We start from the raw sequence: 21,328 nt of genomic DNA on the forward strand, positions 1-21,328 counted from the left end.
AAAATAATTCGATTAAACCTATAGATTATTAAAATAATCTCGGACCTTAGTTAAATCTAATTTTTAGAATAGGTTTACAAATTTCCGGACTTCTATGTAAATTGTTCATTTTTTCAAATAATTGTAAAATCGCCGATTATGAATCACTCGTAATACAAAATAAGAATTTTACTCTAAACAATTTATTCGGCAATTATTAAACGTTAAAAACATAATATTATTTAATAAATCTTAAATCAGGAAAACTTTTTCTTCATTTTATTATAATCTAATTTTAATTAATTTTTTACGGGTCTCAATATTAATGCGTACTCCAAAGAGCTGTAGATTGCATGCTAAAGATCCACAGGATTCCAATCCCTATTATGAGTAGGGCCCGGATTCATATGCGTTTGCATGTTTTTTCTGAACAGGCCAAAATATAACCAGGTAAGCTTCAAGTTTGATTTTTAGTCAATAGATCCGAAATATAAAGTTTTATTTTGCATTTTTTGACATGTACGGCATATTTCTGTATTTTACGATTATTTTTTATTGCATATAGTATACGGTTTTTAAATGCATAATATTATGTAATATTTTGCTTATTTTAATTGAAATAACATATTTATAGTCCATGTAGTTTGGCGAAGTCTTTTTCTATCTTATCTGAGACCTATCGAGACAAGTAGTCATCTTTTATTGAGTAGGTTTTAGTGAATCATGCATTAGTCATGTTTGTCGTGATCTGAGTGCGCATAACTTTTATTAGATTTTATTTATTTATATTTAATTAAAATAAAACTTTTTTCAATCGATTTTTTGTATATTTTTTATTTTGTAGAGTATATTTTTATAAAATAAGAGCATAAATGCATATTTTATAATGCATATTTCCTAGGTTTTCTAAGCATATAAATCCAGGACCTAGTTATGAATTGTGACTTATGAATATTTTAAAGTGTACAAACAATTTAGATTTTTAAAATGCTCATAATTCGCCTTAAAACAACAATAAAAAAAGCCTATGAGGTTCACTAGTTAATATTCTTACAATTAAATTTTATAATAGATAGGTAAATTTACGAATTTACCGTGTATTAAACATAAAAATGTTAAATTATGAATTATTTTGTTCGAACAATTTGTTCTTTGCTAAGCGTTTGTAAGACGGAGACATCGCCTGCGGGTGTAGCGTACTCTTAATAAATTACCTAGGTAACCTACGCTTTCTTCCAGCTTCTTTATTTCTCACGCTAAAATCTTTCTTAACACTGCGCGCCTTTACTGTAAGTCGTGAAAAAGAAAATAAATATTAGGTACATACCAGTAAGTCGTACACTTGGTAGTACATAAACATTGTATTATTTTTATTAAATATATAAAAATATAAAAAAATTACCTATGACAATTAAATTATCAGTTGTACACTAATACCCAATTCAATAATCCATTTTATCGTAAATTCTTCCTACGTTCGCGTTTATACCGTTGTTTTTACGCAGGTCATTAACCTTAACGGAAACAAGAAAATATTGTATAAAACCGGTTTTTTAGTATAATAATTATGACGCTGTATTACATGATAGTGTACCCTTTAATACACTACAATAGGAATGTTTCAATCTTAAAGCATACTTAATAAAAAATTTTTGGAAACTAATGCTTGTACACTTGAAATGGAATTCATTTTTAAAAAAAATGTCCTAAAAGGTAAATATTGTATATTAAACCACCCCCACACAAAGTATGGGTTATTTATACTTATATTAAATTTAATAAGGAGACTAATGGTAATTGAATATACAAAAAAATTCCTGAAAGTTCAGATTGTTTCCATCCTATCTCTAAGCATGAACTACTTGAGTTTCAGAGTGACAACTGCAAATCGTAATAAACTTCTTTGTAATTATTATACTTTTATAGTTGGGCAAGTTTTTTATATATATATATATATATATTATGAATTTATAAATGTTATATATTTATTTTTTTTATTAAAATATGATTAACATTTTTCAATAAATTACTAGTAATATTCGTTAACTAATTTTCTATTTTCTTATAAATTACATATTTTCAATTTTTAATTTAAAATGTTAAGCTTCACAAATAAATAAAAACCATACAATAGTTGTAAATTAGGTAATGTACTTCAAGAACACAAAGTAGTATTTATTGAGTACATAGAATAATAAATATTTCAATATTTATACTTGGAATTGTCAAATTTCTATGGTTTTTATATAAAACATATTTTTAAGTCTGGAAAAATAACATATTTACAAATATTTTAAAATTCATTTTAATAAATTCAGTAACTTACATTAACAATTATTAACAGTTCGGGGAAAATACATATATTTAATTAAACTTTATGATTTTAATAACATTTTAATAATTACCAATAAATTAAAAAGGAATTTGTTTAATGAATAAACAAAATTATGATTATACAATAAAAAAAAATTGTAAACATGCCTCATTTGCATTTGATTTGCATACAAACATTAATAATTTAAATAAATAATAAAATGTGAATTTATTTTCTTTTAATAAGGATTACTAAAGTTATAATTTATAAATTATCTGTTATAAATATAAGCATATATATATATATTTACAATATAAACATATACTTGCATATTGAAAATATTGTGCTATAAAAAAAAAAAAAACAGAAAAATTTATATCATGGTTGATAATATTTTGGTTTAATTATTACAAATAATTGAAATTTAAAACTAAAATAAAATATATCTCGTATTTATAAGGTATCCAATGACCTACTATAACATCTTACAACAAATGTAAGCTATTTATTTATGTACAAAAAATTCATATGACATAATAATAATGTGTAAATAGTCTGTTTTATATTGACACTTTGGTCTGAGGTTTTCCTTCCATGTTTAGACAGGCAAGGACAGTCGTTTACCTTTTAAAACTGAAAAATAAAATTAAAATAAATTAAAATAAATATGAATACTTTTTTAGTTATATTTACCTTTAGTTATATAGAGATAAAAGAAGTCACAGTACAAGATGGTTTGCACAATTCCAGCAATAATTACAATCATGTCAAGAAAATCTTCTGTATAATAACGGTAAATCCAATTCAATATATAAAGTGCTCTGTAAGAACCCAGAGCAAACAAATAGTGAGAAGTAATAGTCTCAGCTTCGCCTGTTCTAGATACCATAAACAGTTGTGGCATAATTGCTACTGCTTCCAAATAAATACTGTAAGTCCATAAAATCTAAAATTAAAAATAACAGTTTGTAATTTGTATACACAGAGCATATTTAAATTTAAAAACTAACCTCCATCACGGTGTAAACATGAACAATGATAAATGATAGCACCAATGATGGTATGATTAAGTACAAAATTCTGAAAAAAATATGTACATATTTATTATTTATGTTATAAAAATAATATGTGTATTTAAATTAGCTATATAAATTACCTAAAGCTATCATGGTTATGGTCATATGTTGGCTTAAATTTGAAGAACATTAAATATAATGTTCCATATGATGCTGTTAGAAACACTACTTTCATAAAACTGTTATAAACAGATACAAAACTTGTGAATAAATCTAAATATCTTGTTGTATAAACAATTGCAAAAAGTATTTGAGATTTTCCCGATATACCTGTAATAATAATAATAAAAAAAAAATATATATTAATATGTTGAGTTATATTTATTTTAATTGAAAATAGATAAGTAAGTAAGTAGACACTGCTCGTACTTAATGGTTTGTTATCTTGAAATTAAATAAAAAATAATTAAAAAAAGAGATTTAATATCTTGTTCAAACCATTTTAAATAATACACTAATGTACATAAAATTGTTCTAATCAAATCAGAACATAAGATGGTTTGATTAAGTATATCCTTCATGGTAATTTATTTTAAGTATAATGTTTGATGTATTAATCTACAATAAATAATAGTGTTGGTATAATTTATGGATAAAATACATAAATTAAAAAATAAAAAATTATAGTATATTTAAAATATCTATATGTTAAATAATAAAAACAGTTGAATATCAAAAATGACAATGATTAGGTATCAAAGGGCACTCAATAAGGACACTTAGTGTGATAACTGACACAAATATTAAGTTTATATTTATTTATTACATATAAATCTTTTTGTTGTAATAAGACTATCGAAGACAATACTCAAAACTCATTTGTATCATCCCTCGGATCTTATGGTACATGTACCATTGATGTCGGTCTTTGGTGGCTGCAAACTCGGACATAGACTCAGACCCAGATGCTGCACACCCAGACACATCACTATAGTCTGGAAAGCTTTTCATGCATTTTTTCTATTGCTAGAAATTAGTTAACCGGTATGAAAAAATCTAGGTACAAAGAGATTGCACCATGCCACTGATATTATAGTGCTCGATAAGTTCCATTTTTTTCAGGGTTTATGTTGACAAATTTATAATTGATCACAGTAAATGGGCAAATAATTTCTAAGCATCAATAAATAATAATATTATCGTGAGATGTTACCGGCGCAAGATCGGGTCTTCCATATCTTAACGAGTAACAGCAGAATGGCCAGCAGATGTGACAAGTCACCACAAAGTCTGAATATATTCATTTTGGTTTCTTGCTGACGGCGGTGGTCACCGTCTCAAAAAACTCGGAACGGTGACGAACCGTTATTGGTCCACACGAATAAGTAGGTGCGTATGTTCACTAGCCCTCGTCGGTGACGTGACAGGGACGGACGGACGGCCTCAGACGCCGTCTAGGAACAGTCGGCTATTTGTCGGTAAACACGGATTTCGGATTTGTAAAAAAAAAACGGTCGGTTGCGGGAAGAGGTGGTAAAAAAAACAAAATATCTTTTGATGAATGAACACAATAAGAGTAAGTGTAAGTAGTAACGTGTACCGCGAACGGCGTAAACCCTTTAAAACTGTCGACGATCGTAAAAATAAAAATAATAGAGGAAGATATTTGTACTCAAAACGCTGTACGCTACGAGATAACACTGTCGCGGCTACGGCAGAATGACGTGGCCGGCGTTTTTTTTTTTTCACAGTTAATTGATACTGTAGATGTAGAACCCTACAACGCATACCCACTGAACGGCTAACACATATTATAATATCATCATCATGTTATTCTTTGCTACGAGCGACGTCGCGCGCCGACGCACCGCAGTGAGTTGCCTGCGTGCCGGCAAACGGTCCACTGCAGCCAGCTACACGGTGCAATTTTCGTGTAAATTCCACGTACGGACCACACTGTGCCTTGATGTTGGCGAGCTGCCATAGGAAACCCGAGATAATAATATTATTATTATTATCCATGGCCGTGGAGTGCGGTGCACGCACGATACTTTGAATAATAAGTAATTAATCTATGATACGATAACAATATGCTGTTAACACGGTAATTCTATATCAACGTGATAAGTGATAACATTACTATCGCGGGAACGGTCTTTTGAGTGTTTTGACTTGTTCTGTTCCGAGTTTTAAAAATTCGTAAAGTTGGCCCACAAAAGTATTGCAATTTTTCTTAAACCTGCGCCATTATTTTGCGAGTTATTTGCTAGTATTTGCAATTCATTCAGGTGGCCGCTATGAAGTGGCTGCTAAGTTTTGAAGCTGTGCAGTTGACGTGATGTTTTGACCCGAAATTTCGAAGTGGGTATCAAACGAAAACTAATGACTATAGCAAATATTTGCTAGTCACTGTGGCGACCACCTTTAGCTTTTGAAGCTAGAAATTTTGGCCCAACCGTGTTTCGATCGAGAATAATTTTTTATTATTGATTATCAAACAAAAGGCAATGATGTTTAAGTATGTGCAAGCTCGTTTTTAAATTTGAAAGTTACTCATACAGTCATACTCATCAGTCATCAACCCTACTTCAGGCTTTTAAAAGTGATATACCGTTCCTTGTTTGTATTGATTTGTACAGAATTCTTTGCCGTTTTGAATTTTGGAACCAAATCTGTAGTTTTAATTGTTTATTTTTTTGGTACATTCCATAATTTCTGTATGTTTTAACTCACAGTATTATACAGTTCAGCCTATTTAACCTAACTTATACATGTTAGTCTTGATCATAGTATAACTTAGGTAGGTTAGGTACTAATGATGATATGTATTAATTTACTCATAATTGTGATAAATTTTAAATTATTAAAACAATATAATACAAGTTGAAGTGAATAAATTATGATTTATCTATAAGGTAGGTTATTATAACTATAGTAAACCAAATTAAAAATCTTACTTAAAAATATAGAGACTACTGTTGTCTCTATTTCACGAACCCAAAAACGACTGATTAGCTATATCAAAAATGATTGTATATACTCGTACTCTACGTTCCTGTGTTCTTCTGACCTAAGCAAAATCGTAGAGTGCCGCTTAAATGATGCGTAAGTAACATGTATATTGTTACACTATATATAATGACACATATTCTATGAAATGAGATTAAAGACACATACTTAAAGTCTGAATTTTACTGGGTAAGTGATTTGAATAGAATTAAAGACGAGTATGTCATAGTTTCACCACTGTTTATACCTATTGTTTAGTCACTTCTATATTAATCTTATAATTTAACAAAAATTTATAATTGCAAGAACAAATAAAAATTATCTACATCATAATCTAAAGACTAAATGTAAGTAAAACGGATTTGTTTAAAAATTTGCTGCTTGGTCTTGTACTATAAATCATAATTGAAATATATCATAATTAAACATCTTCAACCAATTTGCATTTATTATGTGTTACTTTGTTAAAATTAGGTTATATTTTTTTACTTGAGAATTATTAATGAGTAATAATAAATTAAAGATTAATTCATCAACATTTTTTTGTTTTTTAATATGAGTAACATAAAATTATATATAATATAAAAATTTAATATTAATAACAAACTAATGTCTAAACCAAAATAAAAATTTAAAATAAGGAGGTACATACTTTGAAATTATAAATTTGCTTATTATATAATGTACAATTAATAAGTAAATAAAACTAATAATATTAAATTTTGTTATTATAATATACCTACACTTTAAAATATGTGGATGAAGAATATCAATTTCTAATGTCGCAATCATTATTTTTAGAGAAAAATCATTATAAATTTCCCAAACATTTTTTGAAATTCGTATGTATGTTGTATAATGTATTAATGTCCAACAAAGAAATTAACTGTAGCTACAAATGATACCTGGTGAAAAAAAATAGTTAATATAAAAAAATTTTTCAAATAAACTAAGTTTTAATATGAAAGTTATTTACTTTTCATTCACTACTTTCAGAAAATCTTTTAGTGGTAGAATCATATTTTGTTAAATACTCAGTCTCATTTAAGAAATGCTGATTCGGTACTCAAGTTGAAAATTTCATTCCAATATACTCAAAACATACTGATTTCTTAACTTTAAAATAATTCTGTATCATCTCTTTAAGTTTATTTGTATTATTGTTAAATTAAAGTATGATTGTTGGTAAAGGTTTTGTATTTTCTTTGCAATTTTCACATCTTACATATTCAACTGCACTAAGGGTACATCTTTTAAAAGTATTCAATAATTTTTGTAACATTACATTCACAGTTTATTGCCTGCACCTTTGGGTACAATAGTATTTATTTAAAACGTTTTTTCAATAACTTGGCTCAAGTATTGTTAAAGTTTTTAAACCACCATTTGAAACTAACTGCTTAGAAAATAATAATAACTCATTATTTTTATATAATACATAATCTTTATACCTATGAATTATGATTATTATCATAAATTTATAAGCAACACTCAAACCAATAACAATAATTACATCAAAAGGTAATGTGTTTGTCACAATATATATAACATAATATATGCCCTTTAATTTTACATTAATTAGAAATATTACCATTTAATAAAATGTTTTCTTGTGTGAGCACATTCTCGTGCTATTTAAAATTATATCAATGCCGGGATATGAATTAGTGTATTTAAAATTTATTTTATTTTTATTTTTATTTATTTATTTATTAATTTTGAACTCAGCAAAATTTCTCTCCTCAAAAGCTGTAATATATGGTGATTTAAAATATCGTTCTATTACAATAGACCATAATGGAAAAAGTTTACATGTTCTCTGAATAGTTTTACAAAAATCGGGAACATAGTAAGCATTTGGCGATTTCTGGATATTGATGAATTTAATTTACTTTTTTCTACGATATGTTATAAAAACTCATTAACGCTTGAAAAACTGGAATCGTCCACCATTTCCTTATTTTCAAAATTTATCTAAATCAAATTTATTTTCACATAGTAAATGATCTTTGTTATGTAGGTACTGGATAATATGTACATATTAATTAAATAAATAAACTCATTTTAAAAAGTTATAAAATGTAATCACTAAAAATTAAAATTATATTTTTTTCTAAGTCACATATTAATTTCCTTAGATTTCAGTTATCTGTTGCTTTTTTTTTAATTTAAGTCAATAGAATAATTGTTAATAATTAGTAAATAAATGTACCTACTATTTAAAAATATTTTTTTTTCTCAAAATATTTCAGTTGATAAGTACCTATACTATAAAATTAACTAAAAAATAAAAAATTACCTAATCATGGAAAAATGGATCTTTTTATTGAAAAAATAGCAAAGATAAATGAGTTAAATATAATAATTATTAAAATTAATTACATTCTCAATTTTTTGATTCATAATAATATAATTAATATAACTAATACATACATATAATTGAAAACTAGTAGAAAGTATAAGATTATTTACCTGACAAAGAATTGTTTTAGGTGTTGTGATTTTAACCCGTGCCAACATTTTCATAAACATCATAAACAAACTAGTTTGATTACATGAGGTATATCAATTCTTAAATAACATTGCATATGATGACTTGCAGAAGATTTTCCATGCAGTAAAATGTCTAAATATGTCTTAACATAGAAATTAATAGTAATACCTATACAAAATGCACGAGCTATTATACCGCATCGTTTAACCATGATTGCAGTCATGAGTAGATTATAAATGTATTATTTTTTTCACTAATCATTTGCAATGTAGATGCTTGAAATTCATCACTGGATAAAATACCTTCATACAAAAATATATGGCTAGAAAAAATGTTTTGTGTAGTCCGTTTAATGTTTTTTACAATACTTCCAGTTGCATCAATAAATAATCAGACATATGATTTTCTTATATTTTTATAAAAAGTTAATTGACATGGCATCTAATAATGAACAATTAAAAGATCTGCCAAAATTAAATGAATCGAACCCAGCATATTAGGTATGTTCAAACTGTATGAGGGACATTATTGGATTATTTGGTTTGTTTTTTAATAACAATAACGTGTAATCGCCGCGTTCAACGTATATGCCAAGTTCAACAATGTAAGTAACGAACGCATAACGTTTCACAAATTGATGTACGTCGGTTGCCAACATTATTAATCATACGTATTATAGAAGTTCCTTCGGGATTTGTAAAACTAAACTCATCGTAAACTATTGTGATTGAGGCACACACAACGAGAACGGTAGGTACCTACAAACGAAACAAAAATATAAACCACGCATGATGAAAAATAATAGCGTACTGAATGTCTGATTGACTATAACATTTTTATTTGTATTTATAGATAGAATTTAATACCTATTATAAATTGCATACTTCATGTTTTTCATAATATTTTTTTATAAATGACGAATCAGCAAAATATTGTTTCTATCGGAACCTTTGACCTAATATTATTGAGAATAATCATCTTTTTGTATGAAAATAGAAAATATATATAGTAATTTTGATACATCAAAATTATTTAAAAAGATTAGGCCTATCCGAATATGGTATTCAAAATAGGTGTTGCTATTAAAAAAAATAAAATATTTTATTGCGCTCGTACATTCTGAAATGATAAACATTTTAAAATTTACCTATCTATAAATGTGTATAAATATACCACTAGAACCGGTGAAACTCGCTGTTAGTGAATACCCGAGGTAGGTGAAAATTGCTTTAAGTGAATACCCTAGGTCGGAGACAGAACTTTAGAATACCGAAGTTAGAAAAGTATAGTAGGCGAAACCGGTGATAACGACGTTTGTGACGTTGTACCTCTGATTTGGTGGCTCTACATTTTGGCGGTGACGTTTTAAACGTCTAAATAATAAAAGTATAAAAGTCGAATTCGAGTGTCCAGTTGGTCGGTAATCACAATAAATTCACAAGTGCAATACACCTTGTCCCGTAGCTTGCCCGGTGCTTTTGTGTGTGGATAATAAATAAATACGTTCTGATTACAGCAATTGAGTGATATCAGTCATCATCCGGTGCATGTCGTTACTTCAGTTACTTGGCTTAAGATTAATATTAATAATAAAAACTATAATATTTAAATGTTATCAGTGAACAACAATTTTCCCGCATTTAAAATAATAATAAAAATAATTTATATGCATAACCGACGTTGCCAATATTATATGACAAAAATTCTTATTTAAAATAGCTAAAAAGTAAAAACCCAACTACCGCTGCTTATCAATTATAACTACTGTTTATTAATACTGATATAGTGCTGTTTAGTGTTTATCAAAAGCATATCAAGCATTAAAACGTGAAGCGACAGGCACGTATGTCAGATATAGAAGAAAGGAGTACAGGACTTGGATCTTTACGACATGCAACTTACGAGTTATGAGTTGTAAAATTAATTATCAGTGTATTTACTACCCTACAAACAATATATAAATTATCGAAGTTAAAAAGACTCGTTCAGATTTTCCATGTGATACAACTATATAGAATACAATTAATATTTTTATTTCTTAGTCTTGCTAATAAAATACAATTGTCGTGTTCGTTAAAACGATGAAAATTGATTCGGAGTTTTTACCCGAAAAACAATGTATTGTTATCGATATTGGAACTAAGTACACCAAGTGAGTGAATTGATTCAATTTCGATTAAAGTTTGATATTAAGGTGATGAATATATTATAATAAACATAATAGTTCTTGTAGCATTATTTAAATTATATTAATAATGTATTATAACCGAAATGTTATATGCACATTTGTATCTTACTCCTGTTAGCAAGGTTTTGCACCTAATCATTTATTTGTCTGTGTTTTATTGGACTTATTCGAGTGTTTAAATATCATAATAAAAAATGTAAGGTTTTACAAGTGTCTAGTAATTTAAAAGAACCTATAAATATTAAAAGAGTGATAAAATACAAGATGTAAATATTATATTCTTTAAGAAATTTCTTATGTATATTAGATAACTTTACTACCCAAAATGTTGAGTATGTTTGTGTCTATATTACAATCTAGACCCATTTAATTTATTTTCAAATAAATATTTACAAAACCAAACCATACCAATATTTGCACATACAATTTGTTAGTTATTTGTTATTTGAGTGAATCAAAACATCTTTTTTGGAATACAATTTATTTATGAAATACATATGAATACAAATTTGACTTTAAGAATTTTATGGATTCAGATTAATTCTGGTACATAGTCCTACTCGCTTGTTGTCTTCATATTTTACACAGTCTAATTATGTACATATTTCATGAATTTTGTCATTTTTTCAGATTTGGATTTGCTACTGAACATTCGCCTAGATGTATTATACCTACTTGTTGTGAAATAGATGGTACATTTATTCCTGACATATATAAATGTAAAGATGTACAAACACTTACATTAGCTCTAACAAATTTCATTCATATGTTATTTTACAAGTAAAATATATTAACATTTTTGAATGATATAAACCTATTATAAACTAGAAAAATAACAAAATTGTTTTTATTTTCTAGGTATGCACTTGTTGCACCTAAAGATAAAAAAGTAATAATTGTTGAATCATTATTATCACCAACAACATTTAAAGAAATACTTGCTAAAGTATTGTTCATTACTTATGAAGTAAGGTACTATAATTTATAAAAGAACAGTATGGTAAAATATGTTTTAATACAGGTTGCGTCACTATGTTTTGTACCATCACATTGTGCTTCTTTGTTCACTCTTGGAATTTCTACCGGCTTAGTACTTGATATAGGATACAAAGAAGCTATTCTTATACCAGTATGTGAAGGAGTACCTGTTTTACGGCTATGGCAAGCAATGGCATTGGCAGGACAAACAGTAGAAAATCAAATCATAAATCGTATTGATATAGGTCAATTATCTCCTGATGAATCGATAGACAGTATTGCTGAAGATATTAAAGGTAATAGATAACCATCTTTTTTATTAATCTTATACTAATCTATTGTTTAATTAATATCCAGTGAGAACTTGTTTTGTGACAACATTAAAACGTAGCAAAATTCTAGCCACGGGTCAAAATGTTGAACCAAAAACTTCTGATGTTGAATATCATATAAATGGAGAAAGATCCATAACAATATCAGGAGATGTTAGAGAAACAGTTCATGATGTATTATTTAAAGAAAATATTGATGAAATGTCTATCACTACCATGATACTTGAAACTATAGTTAATGTATGTCAATTATATTTTTATTTTATAAAAAAATTGTCTTTAATAATTTAATTACTTTTAATTGCAGAGTAATGTGGATATGCGATTAAAGCTTGCAGAAAATATTGTTCTTATTGGTGGTACAGTAATGGCTAAAGGTTTCATGGCTAGATTAAAAGAAGAACTCTTAGAAAAGCTTAAGTCTTCTAAATACAACAATTTAAAAATTACAAAATTCAAATTTCATATTGCACCTGCATATGAAAATTACATTGCATGGCTTGGAGGTAAAAAAATAAACATATTTTAAAGAATTGATCATTAAAACGTGATTTTTCCTTTCAATAGGATCAATATTTGGAAGTACAAATAATTTGAACATACTTTCACAAACAAGGGAAAATTATTTAAATGAAAATTATGTTCCAGACTGGCCAACTACTTTCACTAGGCAAAAAATTGAATAAATTGTAATAACTGCACTTTTTTATAAACATATATTTATTAACAATTATTTGATCAAGAAAAATTTGTTCTCGTAGTAATCTATAATATTGATTATTCTTTTTTAACCATTTTTAGTTAATAATAATAAAAAAAAAAACTAATGAATATCCTATTCTGTAAATATAAACAATGCTTCACTACAGATTGGTACAACAAATACAATCATCATTTTTTGCCCTAGTCAGCTTTATTTATATTTTCTCTCATATTTATAGCAGAAATGTAAAATTGATTTTTAAAATGTTAGAAATAATAAATAATTTACATTGATACCAATATTATTAAAGTTAATGTGAAATTTTATATTAGTGTTTATTAGATAAGAAAATTATCCAAAAATATTAGAAGCAAATTCAACATTCAGAGCTATGTCTGAAATATAACAGTCAATCAAGGTTTTTTAGTCAGTCAAAAGTTATACATAACAAATATTGCAAATTTCCAAAGCTTCTTTTTTTAATACATCAGTTCTTCAGCAGTTAAATCCAAATTTTTCTTTAAATCTAAAATTTAAAGAATTTTAACTTATTTGCTGTTTTAATTAAGAGTATTAAGATATTTTTTTAAACTTTCTTTAATATTTTTTTTTTTTTACATAGAAAAACATATTAAACTAGGTACAAATATATTTTACAATAACAGTTAGTAGCCTAACTGGGACACCTAATTTGAGTTAATTTAGGGGGTGTATGTAGGTGTACTGCTACCGTGATACATGCATAGTGTTATTAAGTATTAATTTTTAACCTTATATATAGTATTAATATATTAATAATAATAAAATAATGATTAAAATAAAAATGCCTTTTTTTGTTTGCTTTTTATTATTTTATTACTATAGTGTTCTGTCAAACTGTATATTTATAAAAATACGCCGTGAACATAAAAAGGTTGAGAACCACTGAACTATATTATTGTATTTAATTTCTACTAATTTTACAATTCAAATATTTGTTTAAATTAACTAATTAATACAAATTTATCCAAATTCAATACATTTTTTTTTTTTTTTACCTTAATAAAATCTTCTTCAAACCATTAAGTATCTTTTATGGTGTCATATACACTTTTTGAACTATCACATGATTGTACTAATGTATTAAAAACATCTGGGAATTGAGTTGATTAATTTCCCTAGATTGTAAAATTTTTTATGTTGCTTACACTTAGTCCGAGATAAATAGCAATAGCAGATTAAGCTCAGCAATGTTAATTTATATCAAAAATTATATTATGATTTATTTATATAATATTTACTAAGTTATATACTGATTAGTGATTTTAATCAAGTCTTGTCATTGCAGTTAAGTTCTTCTTGAGTATGGAAAGAGCATATTAAAGCATTAATTTTAGCTGTATTTCCAATCACTAAAATTTAAATATCTTTCTTTGCATACTTATCTAAAATAATTTGAAAAATTTCACATTAGATGATAGTAAATCTTTTTTTTCTTTACTTTCACTATTGAGCATTGAACATAACAAGAAAGCAACATCGACGTCCTTAAATGCTTCTTCTAAGTTAGTTGTTTACATAATTCATATAACCTAAATATTATAAAAAATATGTTATATGTAAATTTCTATTAAAATTTTTATATATCACATTCAAACTTATCAAACCTTTGACTAAAGGTAAAGCTAAAAAAATAAAAATATTTTTCTAATTCAGTAGAGTATTATATTGTTTATATTATATCTATTATATTGTTCATTGTAATTGTTAAAACTAATGGTTTTCACCAAGTTTCTTAATAAAAAAAAAAGGTAAAGCTAGATCATTAATTTCCATGCATACACCTTCCATTGCAGATGGAATATCTATAAGATTTAATATTACTTATTGTTCAATTCCAAAAAAATCTCCGTTGACAATCTTGAATATCAAAGAATAAGCAAGTTGACCAGCAACATCTGTTATAACTACTCGGATTGGTCCACTTTTTGCCTAATTAAAAAATATGCATCATAAAATTAAAATTATTCAAAACCTTTTTTAATTGAAAAAGTCTTGTATAGGTATTAAATATAATTAATAGAATGGAATAATTTTAATGACAATTTAAAAACAAATTTTTAGGTTTTTATATAAACTTATTGATTTTATGCAGTTCAACAAATGTGAAATATAAGGAATTATACATCATACAATTAATAGAAACAAACTTATTTCACATACTAAAACATGTTTTGGAAACTTCAGAAAATTTATTTTGTATTTCATATTTAATAATGGATTGTATTATTGTTTTACCAATTAAAGTATTACTAAAAAAATGTTTTAAGGTTTTTTAAAGCACATTAGAATCATATTTTAAAATTTTAAGATTCTAATAATCCACCCTTAGATAGTATGTAACTAGTAAAATATCAAGCTTAATATATAAAATAATAATTTGAATTAACATTTAAAATGTTGAATTACAATAAATGGGTTTTATTATCATTATATAAATTATTAGAATTAATCGGGAGAATTTTAAGATTTAACCTTCAATATTTGTTTTTGATTTTTAAATAATTAATTTCAATTCATAATCTGAATCCTTTGAATTATATTGCAGAAATAATGTCAACTTTATCAACATAGAACTAAAAACAAAAATAATTTTGTTCAAAATGAAAAGGTTACTTTTTTATAAAACTCTTTCATTCTACTTATGAGAGAAAGTCTAATGACTTATTAGATAAAATATGAAACTTTTTTATATTAATTTATTTTTGTTAAATTAATTTTACTCTTTTAAATTTTAATATAACAATACAACTTATGTAAATAACTTTAGATTATCAATATCAAATAATGATAAACAGATAAACAAATGGCCCATACCTGAAACATTAATTAGTAACAAGATATAATTCAGAAATAAATTTATCACCAGTGGGTAGATTTTTAAACTATGTAAGGCATAAATATTAATACTATACATTTGGTGTTATGAAAATTGAAAAGTAACCAAAACATTATGTGATAACAGTTTCCACAATTCCAAGAACAATTACAATTAGAAAATAGCAATGTTCTTCATAATAACGGTAAATACAATTAATCAAATACAATAGTCTGTAAGATCTCAGTGCAAATAAATAGCATAAAATAATAGATTCATCTTGACTTGTTCTTGGTGCCATAAATCATTGTGGTACAATTGCAACTGATTCTTAAAAAATATAGAATTCAAAATAATATAAGATATTTTGGATATATACCTATAATTTATATATATATACATCAAAATAACTAACTTTCATCATAGTATTGACATATGCGAAGACAAATGATGGTACAATTAAGTACATGTTTCTAAAACCTAATATTTTAGTTGATTTTGCATAGATTATTGGAATAAATTGGTAAAAAATAAAAATTATATATAACTTTAGTAGTTTATCATGGACATGATTTATTACAGAGTCGGGCTGACCCGGACCGCTAGTCCGCAATTGCGGACGGGGCCCCGGCTTAATTATGGTAATTGGGGGGCCTCTGATTTTGTACCTATTTTTATTATTATTATTAATCTAGAGTAAATAGAAATACGAAACAAATATTTTTTCTTTCAAATCAGGAAACGTATTATTGATTACAACCTTGAAAAATTCTCAATAATTATTAAAATAATGACATTGTTATTATCATTCTACGAATTTAATAGGGAGCTGTTTATATACAAATAGGTATTCATAGATTATAAATAGTGTAGAATTGTTCAATTCTTGTGACTATTAAATAATATAATATTATACAGGCATATGCGTACAATTTGGTATTCGCATTAGGTATCGCTAAATACTGATTGTAAATGAATTATTATATTTTGGGTAAGTATTGTACTCGGTGCACGTGAGGCGGCAGCCCGCAAGGTTATAAATAGCTGTAGTCAATAATATGATACAAATTACAAGAATAATAATTTATAGTTAACAACGTTGTATTGTTCATTTATTTGTTATCATGGCCTTATAGCTAAATTTAAAGATTTTAATATAACATTGTCGGTTGAATGGTTAATTGTTAATTTCAAATTGACAACTTGTTAGTTATTACTGTTGTAGTGTTGTCTGTTAACCGTTAACCGTAATTTTTATAACCGGGTGTCCGTGATTCGTGAATCGTGATGTATAAAAGGAAATACAAAGCTGGTTCTGAAAAGAAAAAAAGAGATAGAAAAGCAAAAATTGCTTAAATGTGCAAATGACAAAAGTAAAAAAAAAAACTTAGTTTTTCTTCAAGTGTGAAACCACTGAAACCTGTGAAAGGTAAGAATATTTTATTTTATTTTGTTATATAGGTTATTAAAATATAAGACAATAACGCATATTATATTATTAATTATTCTAGCCACTTTTCACTATACATAAATAGTATGTAATTAATATAAATAGTCATTATCCAGTATCCATAATATTACTTTACAAGAAATTTGAATTTTAAAATTTATTTTTTGAACTTCTAAAGTGTTATATAAATATTAAATCTAACTATTTATGTGTGTTTTCAATTATAAGATGCAATTGAAAGTATGGTTTCTACTGAATCACTGTCGTTTGATATGAACCCAGTCTCAAAATTAGCTATGTCTACTATTACCTCAAGTAATTAATAATTTAAATTTAAATTTTTTAATCTATAAAGTATTCTAAGAATATACAATTTAAACTTTTGTGATTTTAATAATTAGGTGAAACTGAATGCATTTCTACTAAATTAACATTTGCTGTAGATCCAAATTCTAAGTTGGTTGATTTTACAACCAATTTCTACAAGTAATTCATATCTTTAACATTATTTTTTGTACCTATAAAATTTGAATATTAAATCTAACTATCTTTTTTTTTGGAGGGAGGGGCTACTGTTCGGGGCCCTTTTTTCCAAATTGCAGACTGGGCCTTTTCGAGCCAGTCTGACACTATGGACATTGATTAAACAAACTTAATCAATGCCACAAGGACTAGATATAAAGTAATTTTGAACTGAGACTTGAATGTGTTTTGATCTTTCATAAAAATAAAGTAATATGCAGTCAGTACTTAAATAATATACAGTAAAATTAATTTCAATTTTCAATTTTGAAGTTAAAATATTTACTGTATAAATGATATACCTAAATATTATAATTTTAAAACTTCATAGATTTAAACTTAACTCTTAAGCTCTATAAGTTTTAAAACTCTTTTTTTCTATATTAGATCCTATTAAATTTAATAATTTAATTAATGATTTTCAAACATTTTTTTTTTATTAAAACTTGAAGTAACAATAGTAATATATATCATAAGTTATAAATTGTGCTATAGGTACTATAGGTAATACCATTTGAAGTTATTAAAATTCGTAATCAATATAAAGAAATGCAGTTAAACATATAATGTATATATATTATATATGTAAAACTATGCTACATGACTAAGAAATTCTAATAAGTTAAAATCTTCAAACGCAAGCCGTTGTCTCCACATGACTTCAATAAGCAATAATAACTATTATTATTATTCCTAATAAAATGAATCAAATTACATCAACAATTAAAACCGTTTGAAGATATAAAACTGTATTTTGGCCATAAACTAATTTAATTAATTAATTAATTGATAATTATTTAGCTAAAATGATCATATTTGTAATCATATTTTGTCTTGAATGTATAAAAATCAAATGTAAAATTATGTATGACAATAATAGGAACTATTTATTTAATACTATTTTACATCGAATAAAACTTGTAAGTCTAGATTTATCGTATTATCCGTTGATTGTATCGTGGATAGAAAAACCGATATACCACTTGGCTGTTATAAACAGTAAAGTACTACACTGCTAACGTGCAACGCGTGAGCATTACAGACTACAGTCATTACACACTAACGAGAATGACGACCACCGCCGCCTACACTCATTGTAGTCACTATATAGTCAGTGATTCACCAATGGATGGCACTTATGACTTATCAAACAGTAACACGACATTACATCATTAAATCGTTGTGTACCTACTCTCGAGCAACCGAAAGATCAATCTAATGTTTTATTGTAAAAAAGACTATAAGTTCCAATAGCACTTAAAATACACTTCAAAGTGGATAGTTTAGTTTTTTTTAGTGCAATTATAAACAAAATCATATTAAAGAAGGGTCAAGAACCCGAATAAAAATTCCCGAACAACTTTTTCACGACGATTATTGTTCCCGAAATAAAAAATTTAAAAATTTGTTATTACTGGCGTATTTTCCATGTATTATGTTTTACACCTATAACTAAAATACTACAATTTAAAAATGTGTAAAGTAACTATCTATTTTTAATACCAACATAAATGTCTAAAATTACAATTCAATTTATTAAATTATCTATTGACTGTTTTGTATTATATTATAAAATATATATAATAATAATATACGCCACCATCGTTTATTGAAATAACATTACAACAATAATTAAAAATAACCTTAGCCAAAATAAGGGTAGGAAGGACACTCCCCTATTTTACCCTCTCACATTTGTAAAGTGAACATGGTTAAAATGGTGATGAGCTGATGATAAAATGTGATTTAAATTTTATTTTTTTTTATAATACTATACATATTATGTACTGTGACATATTAACATAAAAATAATAATGTTAATATATAAACATTTTTGTATTTTAAATAATTTTCTACATTTTATTTTACAAAATGTTATGCATTTTATACTTTTAATCATTTTAAAATTATATAATTATGTAATTGCCCTAATTTTACTAAAATTATATACCAATTATTTTACATATCATGGTATTTTAAGATCAGAGTGGAGAGTGTATGTTGGAGACATAGAATGGGGCTTTGGATAAAATACATAACATTTTAGATAGAAATCTTTAGATGTGGTTGATATTGGATATTTTGGCAGCTCCCCACAGTTGAATATTCATATGGGTCTTAACAGGAGTTTGAACTGAAGGAGTTTGTTGGGTAGTGTCATGTATTTAGAAGTTTTAAGTTGTTGAAAGAGTCGGAAATGGTCGTTTAGGGTATAATTTTTGCAAGCTATGTGTATTTGAAAATGAAATCGACTATATAATTTAAGGATACTGAGGTAGCGTACATGTTTGGTTGGAGGAAGCGGCTTGATGTTAAGGTGAGTGTTGAGCATATTTCGTGGCGAAAGGTAAAGGTACAGTGAATGGCTTTGGTTTCGTTCATTTTTACTCCTCAAGTTTTGTAACATGTTTCGAGGGCGTTTAGAAGATTTTGTAAATGAAAAGAGGCTATATTAATAGTCAATTTAATAAATAGTAATTTTAGCTATTTATGATGGCATTAAAAATATAGTAATATTATTTATTTTTAAACTATTTAAGAAATTTCAGGATGTGGGAGGGGTCTGGACCCCCCTTAGACCCTTCTACACAATTATGGCCTTGAAAACAACAATTGTAACATCGGTTATATTAAGTAATATTAATAATCATAATTTCATATTATAGTTAAATTAAAAATTGATTAAATTTAATATATTCTATGATTTTAATTCTGTACAACAGATATTTTTTCAAAAATAAAAACATGAATATATCAACTAATCTTAAAAATATTTTAAATATTTTATTTTTTAATTTTGAGTTAGGTAACAGATTTTTTATCTATTACTTTAAATTCGTAAATTATTATTTGAAAAAAAATAATACCTAGTCAATTCAAAGGTACTTGTGAAAGGTTTAATATTGACCATCTATATTTTGGAACTAAATCAAAGGTACTTCTTAAGGGTTTAATATCGATTACCTGTATTTGGATGCCAATTTAAAGGTTGGAATCGAAGTACGATTGACCTTTTTCAAAACCCGAATGAGCACGAGAATAGGTACGACATTGCCAAGTTGCACTGTAAAATATTAAATAAAATAGATTTGAACCTAAATATTTATAAATAAAACTTTTTCTGTTCAAACGCGGAACGACTTAGCCATGTATATATATTTCTATACTTGTTTCAGACTCCACGGTGTGGCGGAGATAAAAACTTCCAGCAATTTTCCATTCCAGTGTCTGGCGATAGTTATGCCGCCAGCCAGACCGTTGACCGACAATTTTTTTGTCTTTTTCCAACGGTTGGGCCCAACACGTTTCTATCCGCCCACCGTTATTGCGTGCCGCTTTGTGTCGCCGCAAAAAAATCTTGTAATTCGTCACCGAAGTCGTTAATTCATTGGCAAATCTGCTACCATTTTGTGCTTCGGCCTCCTTGTGAACAATCCCGATTGCTGTGTTGTTGGAACATCGTGCCATCATTCAACTGCGAGGGGA

General features: G+C 26.5%; 3 protein-coding genes and 1 pseudogene across 4 annotated transcripts; 2 read left to right on the top strand and 2 right to left on the bottom strand.

Annotated features, from left to right (window-relative positions):
- Positions 1-2,856: 2,856 nt before the first annotated feature.
- Positions 2,857-5,113, bottom strand: LOC112597207 (ER lumen protein-retaining receptor). The gene is made up of 5 exons (XM_025343158.1): positions 4,523-5,113; positions 3,450-3,639; positions 3,304-3,373; positions 2,987-3,239; positions 2,857-2,926 (listed from the first exon to the last, which is right to left on the bottom strand). The coding sequence occupies exons 1-5, from the start codon at positions 4,611-4,613 to the stop codon at positions 2,892-2,894; spliced, it is 639 nt and encodes a 212-aa protein (XP_025198943.1). The 5' UTR covers positions 4,614-5,113; the 3' UTR covers positions 2,857-2,891.
- A 5,410-nt stretch (positions 5,114-10,523) lies between these two features.
- Positions 10,524-13,271, top strand: LOC112597197 (actin-related protein 10). Of its 2 annotated transcripts, none has more exons than XM_025343144.1 (7): positions 10,524-10,964; positions 11,631-11,780; positions 11,859-11,967; positions 12,022-12,274; positions 12,336-12,550; positions 12,618-12,816; positions 12,878-13,271. In XM_025343144.1, exons 1-7 carry the CDS (start codon positions 10,894-10,896, stop codon positions 12,994-12,996), a joined length of 1,116 nt encoding a protein of 371 aa, XP_025198929.1. In that variant the 5' UTR covers positions 10,524-10,893; the 3' UTR covers positions 12,997-13,271. The 2 variants fall into 2 exon arrangements, with proteins under 2 accessions (XP_025198929.1, XP_025198930.1); XM_025343145.1 differs by having other exon boundaries at positions 10,937-11,006.
- Positions 13,272-13,533: 262 nt separating this feature from the next.
- Positions 13,534-16,339, bottom strand: LOC112597201 (annotated as a pseudogene).
- An 848-nt stretch (positions 16,340-17,187) lies between these two features.
- On the top strand, positions 17,188-21,286 carry LOC112597253. The gene is made up of 4 exons (XM_025343225.1): positions 17,188-17,299; positions 17,549-17,635; positions 17,722-17,806; positions 21,019-21,286. The coding sequence occupies exons 2-4, from the start codon at positions 17,563-17,565 to the stop codon at positions 21,224-21,226; spliced, it is 366 nt and encodes a 121-aa protein (XP_025199010.1). The 5' UTR covers positions 17,188-17,299; positions 17,549-17,562; the 3' UTR covers positions 21,227-21,286.
- Positions 21,287-21,328: the final 42 nt, after the last annotated feature.

This window comes from Melanaphis sacchari, unplaced genomic scaffold, assembly GCF_002803265.2.
Source record: "Melanaphis sacchari strain LSU unplaced genomic scaffold, SCAv2.0 Contig395_pilon_pilon, whole genome shotgun sequence".
NCBI lineage: Eukaryota > Metazoa > Arthropoda > Insecta > Hemiptera > Aphididae > Melanaphis > Melanaphis sacchari.

Coding starts and splice junctions, on each gene's coding strand:
- LOC112597207 (XM_025343158.1), bottom strand. CDS start 4,613: ATGAATATATTCAGACTTTGTGGTGACTTGTCACATCTGCTGGCCATT. Junction 3,374..3,449: donor CATAACCATGATAGCTTTAG/GTAATTTATATA, acceptor TATTTTTTTCAG/AATTTTGTACTTAATCATAC. Junction 2,927..2,986: donor TTATCTCTATATAACTAAAG/GTAAATATAACT, acceptor TTTATTTTTCAG/TTTTAAAAGGTAAACGACTG.
- LOC112597197 (XM_025343144.1), top strand. CDS start 10,894: ATGAAAATTGATTCGGAGTTTTTACCCGAAAAACAATGTATTGTTATC. Junction 11,781..11,858: donor ATTCATATGTTATTTTACAA/GTAAAATATATT, acceptor TTTATTTTCTAG/GTATGCACTTGTTGCACCTA. Junction 12,551..12,617: donor TACTTGAAACTATAGTTAAT/GTATGTCAATTA, acceptor TTTTAATTGCAG/AGTAATGTGGATATGCGATT.
- LOC112597253 (XM_025343225.1), top strand. CDS start 17,563: ATGGTTTCTACTGAATCACTGTCGTTTGATATGAACCCAGTCTCAAAA. Junction 17,636..17,721: donor TATGTCTACTATTACCTCAA/GTAATTAATAAT, acceptor TTTAATAATTAG/GTGAAACTGAATGCATTTCT. Junction 17,807..21,018: donor TTTACAACCAATTTCTACAA/GTAATTCATATC, acceptor TACTTGTTTCAG/ACTCCACGGTGTGGCGGAGA.